Below are 17,837 nucleotides of genomic sequence, written 5' to 3' on the forward strand. Positions count from 1 at the left end.
GTTACCTAAATTTATTTATTTTAATTATAATTTTAAAAAATAAATATGTAAATTTGATGATTTAAAATAATTTTTATATTAATTTTATGAAGTAACCTTATACTTGGAATAAAAATTAAATAATAAGTTTTAAGTTAAAAATTTAAGTGTAATAAAACTTAATTTTAATTTAAGTGATTTAAGTAATAAGTATTAAATTTTATAAAAAAGTTTAAATTCATTTTAATCAAATAAAGTTAGAGGATAAAATACAAATTTTAAAAGGGTTTTAATGTGATTTTCAAATGTGACTTCCATAATTTTGAATTTAATTTATTCATATTTAAAAAAATTTGAATCTTGTTTCGTATATTATTTTATTCAACTATATCTTATTTATATTAATTTAATATGTGTAATGGAAAATTATTTTGGAAACTTTTTTATTTAATTTTTTAATTTTTTACTTAATTTTAGTAGCAAAATGAAAAAAAAAGAAAAAGAAAAAAAGAATTTACTATTGTCCCAAATTAATCAATTTTTTTTTTTAAAATTTTGTTATTGAGAACAGAAATCCAGTGTGACAACAAAAGGCAAAGCCGATGTGCCCGCGAAGTTGGAGACTTTGAAATGAGGCGTTTTAAAGCGAGCCACGTAGCGCAACGGTGTCGTTTTATTGATAGGCGAATACGACTTGTTCTGTACGGTTCAATTCTCTTGGAAACGTTAGGTTTGACCTGGTTCGGTTATGGAGAACGCGGGATTTTATTTGTTTGGCCACTAAGAAAAAGAATGGGGTTTGTGCTTTTTGATTGCCGAGAAATGAGGATTTTCCCTTTCATTTGGTTTGAAGATGTTGGGCTTTTTGGTTTTATAACTTTTATTGCGGAGAAATAAGGAGGTTTCGGTTTTCCGGGTTTCTTGTTTGGTTTCTTTCTCGCGAGGAAATCATGGAAAAACTAGGGGACGATGAACCAAGGTTGATCTTCAACAGGTTTCATGACCCTGATGATAGAAAATCGTTTTCTCAAGTATGCAAGCAGTGGTAAAGAGTAGAGGGTGAAACCAGATTATCCATTCGCAACCGCACCGTCTTCATAATTTCTTACGAAGGTTCCCAAATTTAGTGAGATTTAAAGCATCAGGGCCCATTGGTAAAACCCACCTCGAATTGATCTCCCAAACATGGACCTCGATACTCCAACCATGGATTATGCTAATTTTAATGATATCTGTAGTATAAATGATGGAATATGCGCCATTGCAAATGGGTGTCCAGAATTAACTCAAGTTTATTTCAGAAGAAGGGTGATTAGGAATGCTGGGGTTGCTTCACTTGTGAAAATGGCGAAAAACTTGAAAGAATTGAATTTGGGGCAATGTGTTACCATCACTGATCATGCCCTTGAAGCTATTGGGTACTTCGCTTCGTGTCTTGAATCTGCAGGGTTGTTTCTTCATTAGTGATTCCGGGTTGAAGATGTTGCAAAAGGGTCTGTGTCAAGAACCCTGAAGAAACTGTTGATTGCAGAATGTGGGCATATCACAGACGTGGGGGTGTCGTGTTGCAGGCAATGTGTTGTTTGGAGGAGTTGAATTTGGCATGCTGCGGGTCTGTGACTGACGTAGGTGTCATGGCGCTTGGGGCAATTCAGACTCTGAAGAAATTGAACTTGTCCTGCCTGAACTGGTCGCCATTGCTCAGCATTGCCGGAATTTGGGTGTGCTGGACCTGTCAAACTGTGAATTGATCACAGGAGAAGGGGTTCTTGCTTTTGCAGAGCATGAATGTTCGCAAGTACTAGTAGTGGTTGGTTGTCACTTGTCAGGAGGTGTTTCCGGTAGATGTGGAGCAGCTGGTGAGCAGAAGCCAGGCCTTGAAGTGCATCAGACTGAATGTGTGGATGCCAATGGAGATGCGAGAGAATCTTGGCAGATTCTGCAGGTTGGATTGGACTTTGGAGTTAGAGATGGTGGGTGCATTGCAATTATCCCTTGGATTGCGTAATTCTTGGTTTATTTATTTAATTTATATATTCTATTTTGTCTATGGGTTGTGTAATTTTTCTTCTGTTTACTTTTTACCTCAAGTAATTGAACAAAATTTATAAAATCCCAGCCCTTGGATCTTCGATCCTTATAATTTTAGCTACAGAGACCACACCTAAAGGCCAAAACGACGCGTTTTGACGAGAGAAACATAAGAAGAGGTGCGTAACGGTGCTATTTTGTGGATTGACGAAGCCACAGACGATGAGTGCTTATTTTGGAGTGATTGGGAACGGTGCGATTTCTTCAGTGGGGAACGATAAGGTCCCTCTTTGTTTGGTTGCGGAGGAAATCGGGTTTTCTCTTGTCTTGGTTCCCGAAAATAATCGTTTTTTTCTGTTTGTTTGAGGAGAAATGGGAGTTTGCCTTTTCATTTGATTAGAAAAATTAGGTTTTTTACTTGTCTAGTTGCTTGAGAAATTAGGGTTTCTGAGAAATTCGGAAATTTCCGTCTGTAGTTAGAAAGGGCGTAAAGGTTCCCCCGGAATTTCGCCGCAAGGACAAAGAACACGATTTCGTGATGGAAAAACTAGGTGACGATGAACTGGGTTTGATAATCAACTGGGTTCATGATCATAATGACAGAAAATCAATTTCTCAAGTATGCAAGCAATGGTTACGGGTAGAGGGTCAAACCCGGTTATATATACGTGTTCTAGAAGCTGAAGTTCTCCATAATTTCTTACCAAGGTTCCCAAATTTAGTGACATTCCAAGCCTCAGGATTAATCTGCAACGCCCACCTCGAATGTGTTGCCCAAACATGTCCCAAGATCGAGGTTCTCAACCTAAATACTCGAAAAATGCATGATGATTTGGATGAATCTGATGAGTTATCAGGCTTAAATGGTGGTATACATGCAATTGCAAATGGGTGTCGGGAATTACGGAAGGTTTTTTTGAGAAGAAGGGGGATTGGTAATTTTGGGGTTGTTTCTCTTCTGAACTTTGGAAAAAACCTGACAGAGTTGGATTTGGGACGATGCAATAGAATTACTGATCAAGCTCTTGAAGCCATTGGGTATGCAACTTCTCTCTGTGTCTTGAATCTGCGGTGTTGTTGGTTGATCACGGATTCAGGCTTGGCGATGTTGGCAAATGGGTCTACAGCCAGGACTCTGAAAAAACTGATTATTGCAGAATGTGAGCGCATCACAGACTATGGGCTGTCGTGTTTGCAGCAGATGTGCTGTTTGGAGGAGTTGAATCTGGCAGAATGTGGACCGGCGGTGACTGACATCGGCGGTGTGGCAGTCGCTTCAATTCCTACTCTCAAGTGGTTGAACTTGTCGTGGTTGATAAACATATCGGACGTTACTCTGACCACCATTGCTGAGCATTCCCAGAAGTTAATGGTGCTTGATTTAACAGGCTGTGAATTAATCACGGGAGAAGGGGTTCGTGCGTTTGTAGATCATGAATCCCTGGAAGAGCTTGTGCTGGTTTCCTGTGTCAATGTTTTTCAGTCTGATGTGGAACTGCTGGTTCTGGGGAGCCAGTCCCTGAAGTACATCAAGCTAGATAAACGTCTCAGAATGTGGATTCCAATTGCTACACAAGAGAATATCAGCAGATTCTGTAGGTTGGATTGGAGTTCCTGACCCATATATGCTATTCATCTTCTGTAATTCCCCTAATCCCAAGTTTAATGTATTTGGTTCAGCATCTTATGAATCAGTTTTGTCAAAATTGCATTTCTATTTTTGTTTGGTTGGAGAGAAAGCAAAAGAATTTTAAGAAAGTAGAAGAGAATATGTTTTGGGAAAATTCTTTAATTATCCGTTATGCCCATTAAAACAGGAAGAAGAAAAAGGTTTAACTTAAATTAAAGAGCCTGTAAAACGCTGTGTTTCGATACTGCCAAAACAGCCCCAAGCAGCCTCGTGTGCTTAGCCCCTTTAACCGCCCATCAATCAAAAACAAACAGAGCACTAAAACCCCAGCTTACTCATTCTCTCACAATCTCACCAGCATTTCGAATATGAAAAGAGGCGCAAAAATGGGAGCTTTTGCCCCCTATGTCTTCTGATTGATGTTAAGGGGCACCGGAAAGTAGAATTCTAGGTTTCCAGTGACGGCTGTGAACGGTTTACATGATATGAAGGGTATGAACACTGGTGTAAAGTTTATTTGAGGAGAAGGGAAATTATGAACGATGGGGTTGTTTCCAAATTGGATTTGGGGCGATGTCTTGTTTCTGATGAAGCTCTTGCAGGTATTGAATTTGCAGGGTTGTTGGATGATTAAGGATTCAGGGCTTGTGATGTTATCCAATGGGTCTACATCCAGGACTTTGAAAGAATTGATCATCTCAGAACGTTGTGAACTTGACAGATTCTGGGGTCTCGTCTTTGAAGCAAATGAAAGATTAGAGGAGTTGGACCTGTCCTTGTTGAATGTATCAGATGTTTCTCTTATTGCCATTGCTGAGCATTGCTAGAATTTAGCCTTCCTGGATTTGACTGAATGTATAGCAATCACAGGACGAAGATCTGACTGGATTTGAACTTTGCAGTTCAAATGATTCCTCTTGAATTCATGATGAGAAAATAAAATATAATTTTTCTAATTTATTCATGGCAAATAAAACCCTTGGAAAGTAAACAAACGCTGGACTATCACAACTGGAAAATGAAAAATTTCATACTTCATAAGTAAGGTACCTATTCAAATGACTATATATAAGTTAGATAAAGTACATGAAATGAATGTATGTTTTAACTAATACGTGTAAGGAATGTCATATCCTCGGTGGTTATGGGAAATAACAAAACAAGTTTTTTAGAATAATTTAAAATCCTTCACAAATGATAGTTTTGTATAGTTAAAATATTTGTTTTATACACTTAGTGTAAATACCTTATATAATGACCTAAATTCCATATACTCTTACTTAATGTTTGTCCATAGGTAGGTTAACTATTTTCCATTGGCTTGGTTAAAAAAATAGTGGAAAATGGAAAACAAAGTTTTTCTTCAAATCAAATATTATTAGTGAGATAAGTATTTGAATTGTCATGTACGAGTTAAATAAAGTGCATGAGATGAGTGTGTGATAGAGGAATGTGTGTCATAAAAGTGTGTAATTTTTAGATGGCAAGACAAAAAAAAAGTTGTCATTGATTGAAATCCTTCACAAATGATAACCTTGTACACCCTTTATACAGTTAAAACATTTGTCTTGTATAGTTAATATAACACCCTTATATAATGGTATAAATTTCATTCACATGCATACATTATATGCCCACATATAATGTATAAATCATGTGTTTCAATGGTTTGATTTAGAAAATGATACAAAACATAAAAACAAAATTTTCCACAAACATCATTATTGGGGTAAATACTTGAATTGTCATGTACGAGTTAACAAAAGTACATAAAATGAAATAATTTATGGTTTGTATGGTCCTTAAATGACAAGAATGACAAGAAAAAAAAAAATTGTTCAAAATGGACTATAATCCTCTACAAAGGACAATCTTGTACACCTTTTGTGTAATTAGTGTATTTTCCTTGTGCAATTAGTGTAACAACCTTGTATAATGGTATATATATATATAAATTATGTAAACTATATTCCTAATTGTTTGACATTTAAAATAATTAAAACAAATAAAAGGGTCATTTTGTTTTATTTTCAATACAAAATGTAATTAAAAAAAGACAAAAAATTATTAAAAACTATTATTTAAGCCAAATTTATTTATTTATTTCCTTTTATTTTTGAAAATAAAGAAAAAAGAATAAAAAAATTTATTTAATCATAAGAAATATAAATATAAGATATGTTAGAAAATACCAATTGTTTATTTTTTTATTTCATTTCATTTTTGGAATTAAAGAAAAAAATCATTTAACCAAAAAAAATATTAATATAAGATATGTTAGAAAATAGAAATAACCCCAAATTTATTTAATTATTTCATTTTATTTATTTTAATTAGAAAGTAATTTATTTAAATAGATCAAAATGTGCACCATTTATTAATTACTTTGTTAATTATAGATATATTAAAATTTTCTATTATAAAAAATAGAGAAAATAAAATTAAAAAGAATAATAAATATATATAATTTAGTTATTTAATTATTTTTTTTATGTAAAAGATAGTCACACACAAAAACATATAATTGATCAATTCCTTTGTTTAATTATATATATATATATATATATATATATATTTATTTATATTTATTTATTTATTTATTTTATTATTAAAATAACTAATAGAAAAAATAAAAATTGATAATCAATGTAATTTAATTCTTTTTATTATTTTCATATAAAAATAGTAATTTACCTTTTTTTTAGAAAGTATTTTTTAAAATAGTTTTTGATAGTAATTTTTCTTTATTTATAATTTAAAATAGAAAATAAGGCTAATTTTCAATTATTTATAAAAAAAGTTTTAAAAAACAATGAAAAATCCATTATAAAATAGGATTATTATGAGTGTATGAACTATGAACATTAGTGCAATAAAGAAAAAAAAAAAAGAAAAAAGAAAAAACTTATGCGAAAGGTTAGATGGGTATTTCAGTCCATCACTCTTTTATATCCTTAACTTCAAATGGAAGGAGATGTTGTGAATTTGAAGGCCCATCCCACCACAAAGCACAATTCTCCCAAGAGAGAGGGAGAAAAAGGCCACAGAATGGGTTCATATTCCTCAATAAGAGCGTTTGGCGCACTTCTTCATAGATTCTCAAATGGGGTTCCCTTCAAACGCTCCAATTCCGTTGCTCTTCGTACTAAATCTATCTCTCTCATAGTTGTAGAATTTTCATCTTTTGCTATGGCTCTTGAAGTGAATATAGGCATTGTTATGATTCAGGGACTGGTTTTCTGCCCAAGAACCCATCATCATTTTCATCAAAGTCGTCGTGGCTATCGTTGTACGAGGTTAAGCTTAGTGTTCGAGTGAGAACGATACAGACATTCTCTCCTGTTTGTATGGGTAGGCGTTCAAGCAAGATTGCTGGCAGAAAGGTATTCTCTATCCTGACAACACTGAGGAAAAGAGAAGAAAATTGACGTGTTGAATCGCTAACCAGAAAGATGTTTAACCCACCAAAAGGAAAAATTGAATGATTGCGAATCTTATTTTTGGTTTCCCAGAAATGTTGATTCACTGAACCCAAGAGAATTAGCTAAATACTTGTGTTAAGGAACATATTTGACTGGATGATCTTGTTCGTTAAGGTTTCAAATAATGAAAATTTAAACCTCATTACTGTAATTCCTACAAGGCTTCAGTTGGTTTCACTCAATGTTAAACGCAGATGATTTGTTATTCTAGTTGAACTCCACATATTTGATGAAACACCCAACAGAAATTCAAAGCGGAATCCTCTTAAAGCTTGAATTGTGATGGCCTGGAATTTGGGGGATAACAACTTAAAATATCTAATGGGTTCATGCATTCAATGGTGTTTATTATTGTTAGAAATGACATTGCCGATTGATGTGGTTAATCACTCATCCCTTTCATTTCCAAGAACAAGAAGAATGTGATTGGGAAATTAATTTTGGAAGTGTCGGCATCAACTGACAGACTATTTCTTTGAGAAGAGCTTGAATATGTTGATAAATTTGTATGGCTTTCTCTTACGGTTTTTGAAGCTTCTCTATTTTCCTCTAATTTTCTTATGAAAAAGTATATTTTTATGTCTTCCACCTCAGGGTTTTGAATGTGCTTTAAATGCAGGGAGCTCAAGATGCAAAAAAGGCTAAGCTGTATTCAAAAATTGGGAAGGAAGTTGTATCTGCGTGAGTTAAGCTGAAAGTATAGAACATTAATTAGTGTTTCATGAATATGTTTGAACAAGTCCTGGTTACTAATACATTGTGTCCTGAATCAATTCTCATGTCATGAAGGATGATAGCATGAAGTTATCTTGCAACTTGCTCTTTCTTTTTTTTTTTTTTCTTATTCCTTTCTTAAATTTTTACTTTCCCCACTTTTCTAGGGTTGAATAAGGGGTGATATTATTTACAATGTATCTCGTTTGTCCTTTCATTGAGCAATATCATTTCTTCTTTCATATTTATGTTGTACATATGGATTCTATTGTTTTCTTGTTTGCCATTGGTCACTATGGGGTCCTAATTCTACTAAGTCACTAGTGTGATTGAATGATGCAGTGTAAAGAGAGATGGTCCAAACCCAAAATCAAATACAATTTTAGCAGCTGTACTTGAGAAAGCTAAGGAACTTGATGTACCCAAGGAAATTCTGGAGCGCAACATTAAGAGAGCTTCTGAGAAGGGGCAAGAGGCTTATATTGAGAAATTCTACGAGGTAGGTGACAAGCTCATCAACAAATCTGTGCTGCTATGATTGTTATTGTTGTGGGTTAGTTGTCTCTGAGGATTGAGACTTGCCATATTTTACCCGATGTTAAGACATATGGAGGATATTATGTGAAGTTGCTTCTTCTATGTTCAGGTATATGGTTTTGGTGGAGTTAGTATGATAATTGAGGTCTTAACGGATAAAATAAACCGATCTGTGGCAGCTGTTAGAGAGGTTGTGAAGGACTGTGGTGGAAAGATGGCAGATCCAGGATCTGTTATGTTCAAGTTTAGACGTGCTCGGGTTGTAAATGTAAAAGCCACAGAGGCTGACAAAGACCAGCTCCTTACCATTGCTTTAGATACTGGTGCCGAGGATGTCATTGAACCGCCAGTCTATGAAGATGATGCTGAAGAAGATAGATCAGAAAGGTAGGAGTTCACATTGCTTTATCATGTATATTTCAGATTCATTTTTCATGAGTCTAGTTTGGTTAAGTGTTTCTAGTTATCATTTGAAGTTCTGCTACATTAAATAGCAGTTCAGTGTCCATGAACTGCAAGATCAATACCTTATCCTCTAGTTCCAGTCTTATGAGCAATGGTGTATCTGTGTCATGTTTATATTTGATTATGACACGGATACATGGAGCTAAAATTGACTAATTTTGAGAAGTAGGAATTCATGGAACCTTAATTAAGGAAAAAATTTCATTGAAATTTGCCTGCAGTTCTACTCATTTAAGAATGATTATACAAGATATATCTGTTGGCTTATAATATGGGTTCTATGGAGATTCGAGTGTCCTTGCAAGAATGCATGTTTGAGTGCAGAATTAAGTAAATTTGCAACAACCACAAGCGAAAAAGGTCTTTTTTTTTATTTTTTTTTATAATATTTCTGGACAATTTTATATTTTATTGTCAGTTTAGGGCCTCACCCTTTTACATGGTCAGGAGACAGGAGGGGTTCATGAAGTGAAAACAGTCCTAAGTGCATGCCTTTGAATGTCTCTGCATATTCTTCACTTTGATCCATCTATGCAGCATACATTGGCCATATGGGGGGAATAAGTTCTTCTCTGCTACCTGTCTACACTTAAAAATTTGTAGGACATGTGGCACTAATAATACTGTTTACAGTGGTTCTCTGTTTTTCTCATAGTGGACTATTCTCTACTTTGGCTCCCGTAATGTCTGCTTCCCTGGTTTTTGTTGTCAGCTATTATAAAATTGTAACCTCAGCAGAAAACTATTCAGCCATTCTGGAAAAGCTTCGCGAGGAAGGAATAACTTTTGAAACTGATAATGGATTTGAGATGCTTCCAATAACCACCATTGAGGTATGCATCTGTTCGTAGACTAGGTTTATTGTTTCATATGAACTGAACCTTATAACCTGCTGAAAGCCTAATATGAATATTGGCACCAACATACATAAAAACATGTATAATTTAGTAAGATGGTATTAGAAGATTTGCAAAGTCGTTGCTCCTCATATGGTGACTGATATGTGCTAATTCTAAAAGAACCAGTGCCCTTCCAGAATGGGGGTAACCTTACTGTCCCTTTTGATCCAAAACTCATATGTGCCTTCAAGTATCACTCAGCAAAAGATAAAATATACAAAGAAGAGTTCTACACTTCTTAATCTTAACATAAAAAGTCATGTAAGGTGTTGGTGGCGGTTTCAGGTGGATGATGAAGCAATGGACTTGAACAAGGAACTCATGTCCAAATTGCTTGAACTTGATGATGTTGATGCTGTCTATATGGACCAGAAATGACCAGACTTGGATCTCTAATCACCATGGCACCCTTACCAGAATGAAAACAAGTTTTTGGTGCTGTGCGACTTCAATTTTTGGTTTATGGGTGAAGTATCTAGGCTTGTTTTGGCATTTAAACTCGGCAGAAGGATTGTCCACTGTTGCTCAGTGGAGTAGATTCAGCCTAGGTTGGATTTCTTGTTGCTTTTATTCGGTTTTCCTTGGAATCTCTCATTTTCTGTTATAAAATTTTGAAAGAAACAGTGAATAATGAAATTATCCACCAGCTTTGGGGATGGTAAACAGCACAGCTTTATAATGAGAATCGACCGAACATCTTCCTTAGATCATTTAGATTTCTCAGTGAAATTTCCTAGAATCTAGAATGACTTGTAGTGAACTAAAATTTTACTTGATAAAACAAATGCAGATTTACATATTTTATCATCAACAACATCCCATTCGCACTCCTATAACCATTACTATATCTCACAGTCCTCCTTAATTATTATTATGGACACTGAGAATGCTGTACATTCATCTCATTCTAATGCCATCTTCATATCCTTACTCTCTAATTCCATCTATGCAAAAACAGATACATAATAGAATTCCATTGTATGAAACCCAGAAGTCTCTACAAATGCTTCTATTTCTTGGGAACCCAGCAGCCATGCAGCCCATATGGAAGTCCGTACGGGAACTTCCCCCTTGCGATCTCTTCAAAAGTTCTCCCGTCCAACAACAGTGCATATCCTTCCCCATTTTTGTCACTGACCATCGAGATCACAACACCATCATCCTCCTCTGTCGCCCCTGGGCGAGCCACGAATAATGGTTCTGAGGGCACAGCACCTTCATCGAACCAGTTCTTTGCCTTCTTCTCCACTAAATCAATCTGCAAGATGGTTTAAAATCATTTACCAATCTCAAGAAAATGAGTTGAAAAACTGTCTTTATAGAGGGTGGTTTTGGATACCTTAGTGAGGGTGTTGGGGAAGTTACAAGGGCGCTGTGCCCCACAAGCATAGGCATATCTGTACGTCTTGCCCAAGTAGGCAGGGTTGATACTGCACATATCCATGCCTCTCCCATGTTCATCTGGGTTCAATGCTGCCTCTAACTTCCCATATGGCCTCCCATCCAACGGTATTGTGAAACGCCCAACCCTGTCCGTGAACCATTTCATCAGCCTTGTCCTTTGTCATGTGGGACCCAAGTTTTATTTTACTAAAATTATTGAAAAAATTTCATACTCTTCTAATAAAAACATTTTTAAAATCCAACTCTCACGTATAAGACCAATCATATAACAATAATAATAGCTAGTTCCGTGCACCCGTTGACAACCACAGCCATATTTTATACATCTGGTGCCTATATAATATTATAGCATTTCCCGAACTTATATATAAGTAACATATATACCTAGCGTCAGGCAGCACGTCTTCCCCAGAAAAGGACCGGAGATTCTGAAGCCTGAGCTTATCTAGAATAGTGGTATCGGCGTTGTGCTCACAACAATCCGCTACGATGCCTGTCACCCTCCCGTCCTCGTCTTTTTCTTCGTATGCATTGATGAAATGGAACGTCACGTACAATGGAACTTCCACACTTGCCACCTTCAAAAAATATGTTACATTAAAAAAAATACACTATTATTATAGATGAAATTATAACAATAAGGAAGATGATAAAGAGAACTCACAATTTTGCCACTAGCTTTACACATAACGTGCATAAAGGCTTTGGACAGAGGGTGCCACTCGAACTTGTAAAGTGGCGTGGGCTCGGCCCTTAGAAGATTTTGGGCGCAGTACCTTAATGGCATTTCCGGGACAACCACGTAGTGTTCGGTCACTGGAAATGAATGAACCCACCCTGGTGCAGGACCACCCCTGCAATTCACCCTCCCTATCACCTTCCTCTCATTGCTCCCTGGCTCCATCCTCACCACTATGTACCCCGGCTTCACCAAGTCCGGCAACAATGTCCAGAACTCCGATTCTGTCACGATTGGATGTGCCGAATGTATCAGCCCTCCCAATGTGTCACTGTACTCAAATTTCCCCATCGTCTCGAGTGTGTCAGGATCAATGATTATTGACCCTTTTATCGTCTCCGTCAGGCACACCACTCTTCCATCGCCGAGTCTAACAACGCCGGTGTTAGCGTTATCTGTCAGCGAAGCACCAGAGAATAAGCTAGCCAGCTCACCCACATAAGATAGGAAGTTGTCAGCCTTGGGGACCTCCGAGAATTCACGGTAACATAGTTTTTTATTCTTGATCGCTGCCTTATATGCTTCGGATTGGATCTGTCGGTGGCCAGCTATTAATCGGCCGTCCTGGAAGTGTAGGCGGACAAGTGTGGCGTAGCCGTCGAAGAGGTGGCGGAAGTTGTAATCTCCTATGTGCCACAGGCCTGGACCGTTCCTTAGGTATGTCCCATTCTGCATGTGACCAAGCGTAATAATTAAGCTATATATTCATATTATAGTTTCCTTTCCTATAACATTAGATGTTGAAAAATGTTACTTAAAAAAAATAATAAAAAAATCAGAAAGGAGATATGCATACGTAATGATGGGAATGGAATGTGACCATGGTATAGAAATATAAGATAAGTCAAAGAGTCGTACCAGATGAAATAATATTTTGTTTTATCTTTATTTATTTATTTTTTTTAAGAAAGAAAATTAATATTCCGATGACACACTGATATGGATCTTGTAATTAATTAATTAATTTTTTTTTATGTCAAATCAAATATATTTATTTATAGTATTTGTTGAAATATGAATCTATAATGGTACGACAGAAAGAACATTATTGTCTTATGCCCACTGACATCTTTGAAAAAATGTACAAATAATAATAAAAAAATTAGTGAATGAGACACATTTGATAATGAAAATAAATTATTTTTAAAAAATTCTTAAAAAATGTCTAATGAGCCAAAAAAAATTTTATTTATTTATTTTTTTTTATGATATACGAACAAGGAAAATTGAAAGAAATCTTAAAATATACGACATACCAGCCATAGTGGTATTTCTCCCTGAACAGCCAGCTCTCCCTCCCATCTCTCTTGCCGGATGCTCGTCCATGCAGCAAGCTTCCTCTCATTCCCACCCCCTTTCTCAGGCGATACCTGAGTCTCCGGCGACACCTGAGTCTCCGGCAATCTAGTCGCAACATTTCTCACTCTTAATCCACCCTTGTGATGTTTTCTAGAGAAATTAACAGCCCTCCCAAATGAACACCCACCTTTCACACTACCAGGCTTACCGGAAACCGCCATGGTTGCCTGTGCAGCGTGGCTTCTGGGCGAAGAAAATTGTGTAGAAGCCATTAAAGATGAGTAAGATATGTGGGGTTAAGATTAATGAAGAGAAGACAAGTTAGAGAGTGAGGAGAAGAGGATATGTATTTATAGAGGAATATGGCGTAGATGCGGTAATCCTAATTACTCGAATTCCTCCACGCAAAAGGACAGTGATTATAATATTAGGGTTACACTCACACCACGTAGGACGATCGAGGATGAATTGAATCCATTGGTTGGTGCTTCCCTTGTCTACTATGAGGGTATAGTTGAATATAATATGAGATTCTATCCCAAAAAACTAAAAATAAATAAAATAAAAAACAAAAAAAATAATAAGAAAAATATTCCAATTAACCAAAAGAGTAAAAATAATAATAATAAAAAAACTTCATACAACACTTTAAAAAGTTACGGTTTGATAGACTATGAGTGTGTATGATAGTGTTTTAACTCGATTTTTTTTTAAATAAAAGTGCTTTCTTTTGAAGCATTGGTCGAACACTCTTTCCAACCTAAGAGTCCCGGGGTCAAAATCTTTAATTTGATTTTATTTTTTTATGGGACATATACTCTTCAATCTTGATTGGTCCAGAATAATTATCGATGAAATATATATCCTAAAATACAATAAAAAAAACTAAAAAAACAAAACAATTAAAAGCAAATAGGTGGTATGGAATCTAGAACAAACAATTAATAAATTAAAGACATATTTAAAATACTAAAATAAGAAGTGAAAATCGAAATTTGTTCAATTTCTCATAAAAATAAGACTAAAATAATTCATTACCATGAATATATATATATATATATATATATATATATATATATATATATATATATATATATTATTTTATTTTTAGTTGTGAATTACTTTCGTTTTCATTTTTATTCATGGATACTATGTACAAGAAGTATTGATTGGGATATAACAAATATAACAAAGAATTTAGATGAAGTAGAAGGAGAATAAATATGAATTAAGGTAATTAAGATTATTATAGTTAATGAAAATAGGGATGGCAATGGTGCTGGGTTGGGAGAGCGGGTTCGGGACAGGTCACTTCCATCCCAACTCTGCCCCGTTTATTCAAAATTATTCTCATCCTCGTCCCATTTAAAAATTTAAACGGGACGGACAGGTATGATAAATTCCCATATCGGCTACGATTAATTTTTTTTTTGAATTTTAATTTTTTTAAAAAATACTTTTAAAATTTTTAATTACATTAAAATAAATATAATTTATAAATAATTAAATTGTTATATTTTTCATAGCTTATTTTATTAAAAATATTTTATTATTATCTATATATTAAAAATAGTAAAATAAAAATTAAATTAAATTAATTTGAAAAATTAATTTTATATATAAACGAGGTGTGGTGGGGCGAGACAATACTCGAACCTGCCTTGGGTTTTAAAAAAAAAATTTCAAACCCGTCCCAAACTTGTTTATTAAAATTGAACACCGTCCCATTAGGGGTGAGGTGGGGCGGGAACCCAAAAAACCTGTTCCATTGTCATCCCTAAATGAAAAGGACAAATATAAAACACTAAACATGGTTGGACGATGAAGAGTTCTACATGATATGATGTGTATTTCTCAAAACTATCACCATTAACCCTACAAGTATACTAGAATTAAATATATCACAAATAAAATATAATAATGTTAAGAATGCATAGTTAAATATTAGGCTTATATTATGCTGCTAATGATCACAAAAAATCCCAACCAAGCATTCAACCACATTGGATTTTAGTTTAAAATTAAACCACAACTCAATTATATAGTAATTTATTGATGAGGTTTGCGTATTCGATACGCTTGTACTTCTCTTGAGTAACGATTTTCAAGAACAATTTTTTGTTCTTAAAAAAAAAAAAAAACATGTTTAACAATTGAAAAATGTTTTTTGTTTTTCATTCTTAAGAATAAAAAATATGATATTTTCATAAAACATCTTTTAATTGTTTAATGTTGTTCTCACTTGTTTTTTTAAGGGTTATTTTAAAAAAAATTATACAAACATATAAAATGATTAAAAATAAAGTATTAGATATAAAAATCATTTTTAAAACATTAAAAACAAGTAAAAAATATTTCAAGTTAAAAACATAAGAAAACAGTTTTAAAAAACTATTTTTAAAAATAATTACCAGAGCCTTATTTCTCTTGTTTCATAGTGTTAAAGAGGATTCAATTTCTACATTTGTATCGTTAAATTAATGAAGTAGGTTCATTTACTTTTATAATAAAAAAAATAGTAATAACTTTTATATAAAATATAAGAATTAAAGGGGTTATATTAAAAAGTTAATAATTTTAAAAACTATTTAAAAAAGTTAGAAATATTAAAAAAAATTATCATCTCAAATTTTGAAATTTTTAAAGAAATAAGATATAAGATACTTTTTAAAATAAAAAACATATTCAAGTGGATACTAAATTTTGACATACTAAGATTAATATTTCTTCATTTAGGTTGATTGAATAAAATTAAATTAAATTAATGCATTAAATCATGCCAAGTTATTTATAAAAATGAAAAATATTGGAGGGGTATAAGAGAGAACGATTGAAAGAAAAAAATGGAGTTGAAGTGTTGGACCGTCGAAAGTGGAGGAGAAGCCATAATGATGGTAGCCAAGAATAAAAAAATGAATTTGCATGATTTTGTGTCCCATTTGATCATTGAATTTTTTTTTAGTCCATACCCATTTGGGTAAGTGGGTGCCCATTGTTTCTCCCTACTTTATTATTTATTTATTTATTTATAAATATTTGTATTTTCAAATTGGACGTTCCACATGGTTGACAAGTGCATTCTGGGTCCACGTGTTCGCCACCTAGCTTGCTTTCATGTCAATGTTCCTTATGGCAAACAACCCCTCTCACTTTTATATTACTTTATTTATTTATTTATTTTTATTCACATCAACTCTCCTCACTTACGCTATGGATCCTTCTACATACTCCTTGCACTTTTCCTTTGGGAATCTCCAAAATCTACATGCATGTTGGCAGATTTCACACACTATACCTATGTCATTTCCTAAATGTTAACAAAATATCAAAAATTTGAGAAAAAATGTGAAGGAAAGAAAATAAAGAGGAAAAGTGAAAGAAAAGAAAAAATGAAAAAATATAAAAAGTAAATTTAAAATTAATAAATTATTTTTATATGTTTTTTCAAATTCATTTTACTTAATTTTCTTTATAATATAAGGATTAAATAATTTTAAAATTATGAAATTCTAACTAATTTTAATTATATTTGATTTTTTTTTTGTATTTTTCATAATAAAACGAAGTATGAAAAAGTCGTTTTTCTTAATAATTTTTTTTTTCGGTACTTTTCAGAACCAAACATAGTATTTATTTGAGGAAAACTTTGATCAATGTCTCCATCAATAGTCATATTAAAGAGTCGTATATATATATATTTACGTAAAATTTAAGTAGTTTATATAGAGATTCGTGGATGGGAAAGTTGGATGGATAGATAGTGGAGAGGTCTAATTTGACATGATGAGGATCCAACGCTATGGAAGAAATTAATGAAAGAATAATGGTAAACTAATAACCCACTTGCCCTAAATGCTTTCATTCAAGGTCAATGTCCTAATTTCTTATTGGAGGTTTACCTATGTAGTGTGAAAACATGTACCTTTCAAATTGGTAATGTCCAGTCTTGCCTTTCTTGATTCCTACAAAATATGAATCATACGGGTGATGGCAGACAAAATTAGGCTTTCCCCACAATAACCTACATTCACCTTAATTTATTTGATTAAACTGTCAAATTAGACTAATTAAATTAATCAATTATGGGCCGGTGTTGATTCCCACTCACATGTTTGATTGGTGCCTTGGACCATCTCTTGCTTTAACTTTTTCCTCATGCTGACGTGCCATAGATTAACTTTTTCTACTTTAATTAAGGTATGGACTTGTTGTATTGTTCTCAAGCTAATATGGGTGGAGAACGCCTTAATTAAAAAAAAAGTCATTGTGGGTGGAGATGCTCTTAGCAAGTGCAAGAGAGATGCTGCATTTCCATTGGTTTGTTTGATTCTTATTTGACATTTTTTTGTAATGATGATAATGTGTTTACCACTAGCAAATTGTGTTTCACCATGGTTGACTTCTGTTATCGAGTCTAAATGCAAGAAATTTATTTTATGATAGTTTAAAGATAGTTGAGGTGTTGAAAAAATGATTCCGTTTATAATATTGAATTCATATCTATCGAAAATCAGGGTTAATCATAATATGTCAACCCCATTTGTGTTTGATTCATTTATACCTTGATTTTATTCTTTTGTATTTGTTTTTATTATCTTTATATCATGGTCTTGTGTATTTATCTTTATTCAACTATCTTGATTTCATTATTTAGGTTT

At 33.7% G+C, this 17,837-nt stretch overlaps 2 protein-coding genes across 4 annotated transcripts; one reads left to right on the forward strand and one right to left on the reverse strand.

Moving 5' to 3' along the window:
- Positions 1–6,625: 6,625 nt before the first annotated feature.
- On the forward strand, positions 6,626–10,419 carry LOC117913641 (probable transcriptional regulatory protein At2g25830). Of its 3 annotated transcripts, none has more exons than XM_034828669.1 (7): positions 6,626–6,782; positions 6,869–7,023; positions 7,742–7,803; positions 8,179–8,335; positions 8,483–8,760; positions 9,551–9,671; positions 10,023–10,419. In XM_034828669.1, the coding sequence occupies exons 1-7, from the start codon at positions 6,689–6,691 to the stop codon at positions 10,113–10,115; spliced, it is 960 nt and encodes a 319-aa protein (XP_034684560.1). In that variant the 5' UTR covers positions 6,626–6,688; the 3' UTR covers positions 10,116–10,419. The 3 variants fall into 3 exon arrangements, with proteins under 3 accessions (XP_034684560.1, XP_034684561.1, XP_034684563.1); XM_034828670.1 differs by having other exon boundaries at positions 9,577–9,671; positions 10,023–10,111; XM_034828672.1 differs by lacking the exons at positions 9,551–9,671; positions 10,023–10,419 and adding an exon at positions 9,286–9,544.
- Positions 10,420–10,487: 68 nt separating this feature from the next.
- Positions 10,488–13,484, reverse strand: LOC117913640 (carotenoid cleavage dioxygenase 8 homolog B, chloroplastic). The gene is made up of 5 exons (XM_034828668.1): positions 13,137–13,484; positions 11,806–12,549; positions 11,526–11,719; positions 11,077–11,266; positions 10,488–10,995 (listed from the first exon to the last, which is right to left on the reverse strand). Exons 1-5 carry the CDS (start codon positions 13,449–13,451, stop codon positions 10,747–10,749), a joined length of 1,692 nt encoding a protein of 563 aa, XP_034684559.1. The 5' UTR covers positions 13,452–13,484; the 3' UTR covers positions 10,488–10,746.
- Positions 13,485–17,837: the final 4,353 nt, after the last annotated feature.

Source organism: Vitis riparia, chromosome 4 (assembly GCF_004353265.1).
Source record: "Vitis riparia cultivar Riparia Gloire de Montpellier isolate 1030 chromosome 4, EGFV_Vit.rip_1.0, whole genome shotgun sequence".
NCBI lineage: Eukaryota > Viridiplantae > Streptophyta > Magnoliopsida > Vitales > Vitaceae > Vitis > Vitis riparia.

Coding starts and splice junctions, on each gene's coding strand:
- LOC117913641 (XM_034828669.1), top strand. CDS start 6,689: ATGGGTTCATATTCCTCAATAAGAGCGTTTGGCGCACTTCTTCATAGA. Junction 6,783..6,868: donor CTCCAATTCCGTTGCTCTTC/GTACTAAATCTA, acceptor GTTATGATTCAG/GGACTGGTTTTCTGCCCAAG. Junction 9,672..10,022: donor TTCCAATAACCACCATTGAG/GTATGCATCTGT, acceptor TGGCGGTTTCAG/GTGGATGATGAAGCAATGGA.
- LOC117913640 (XM_034828668.1), bottom strand. CDS start 13,451: ATGGCTTCTACACAATTTTCTTCGCCCAGAAGCCACGCTGCACAGGCA. Junction 12,550..13,136: donor GAGAAATACCACTATGGCTG/GTATGTCGTATA, acceptor GGTCACATGCAG/AATGGGACATACCTAAGGAA. Junction 11,720..11,805: donor GTAAAGCTAGTGGCAAAATT/GTGAGTTCTCTT, acceptor TATTTTTTGAAG/GTGGCAAGTGTGGAAGTTCC.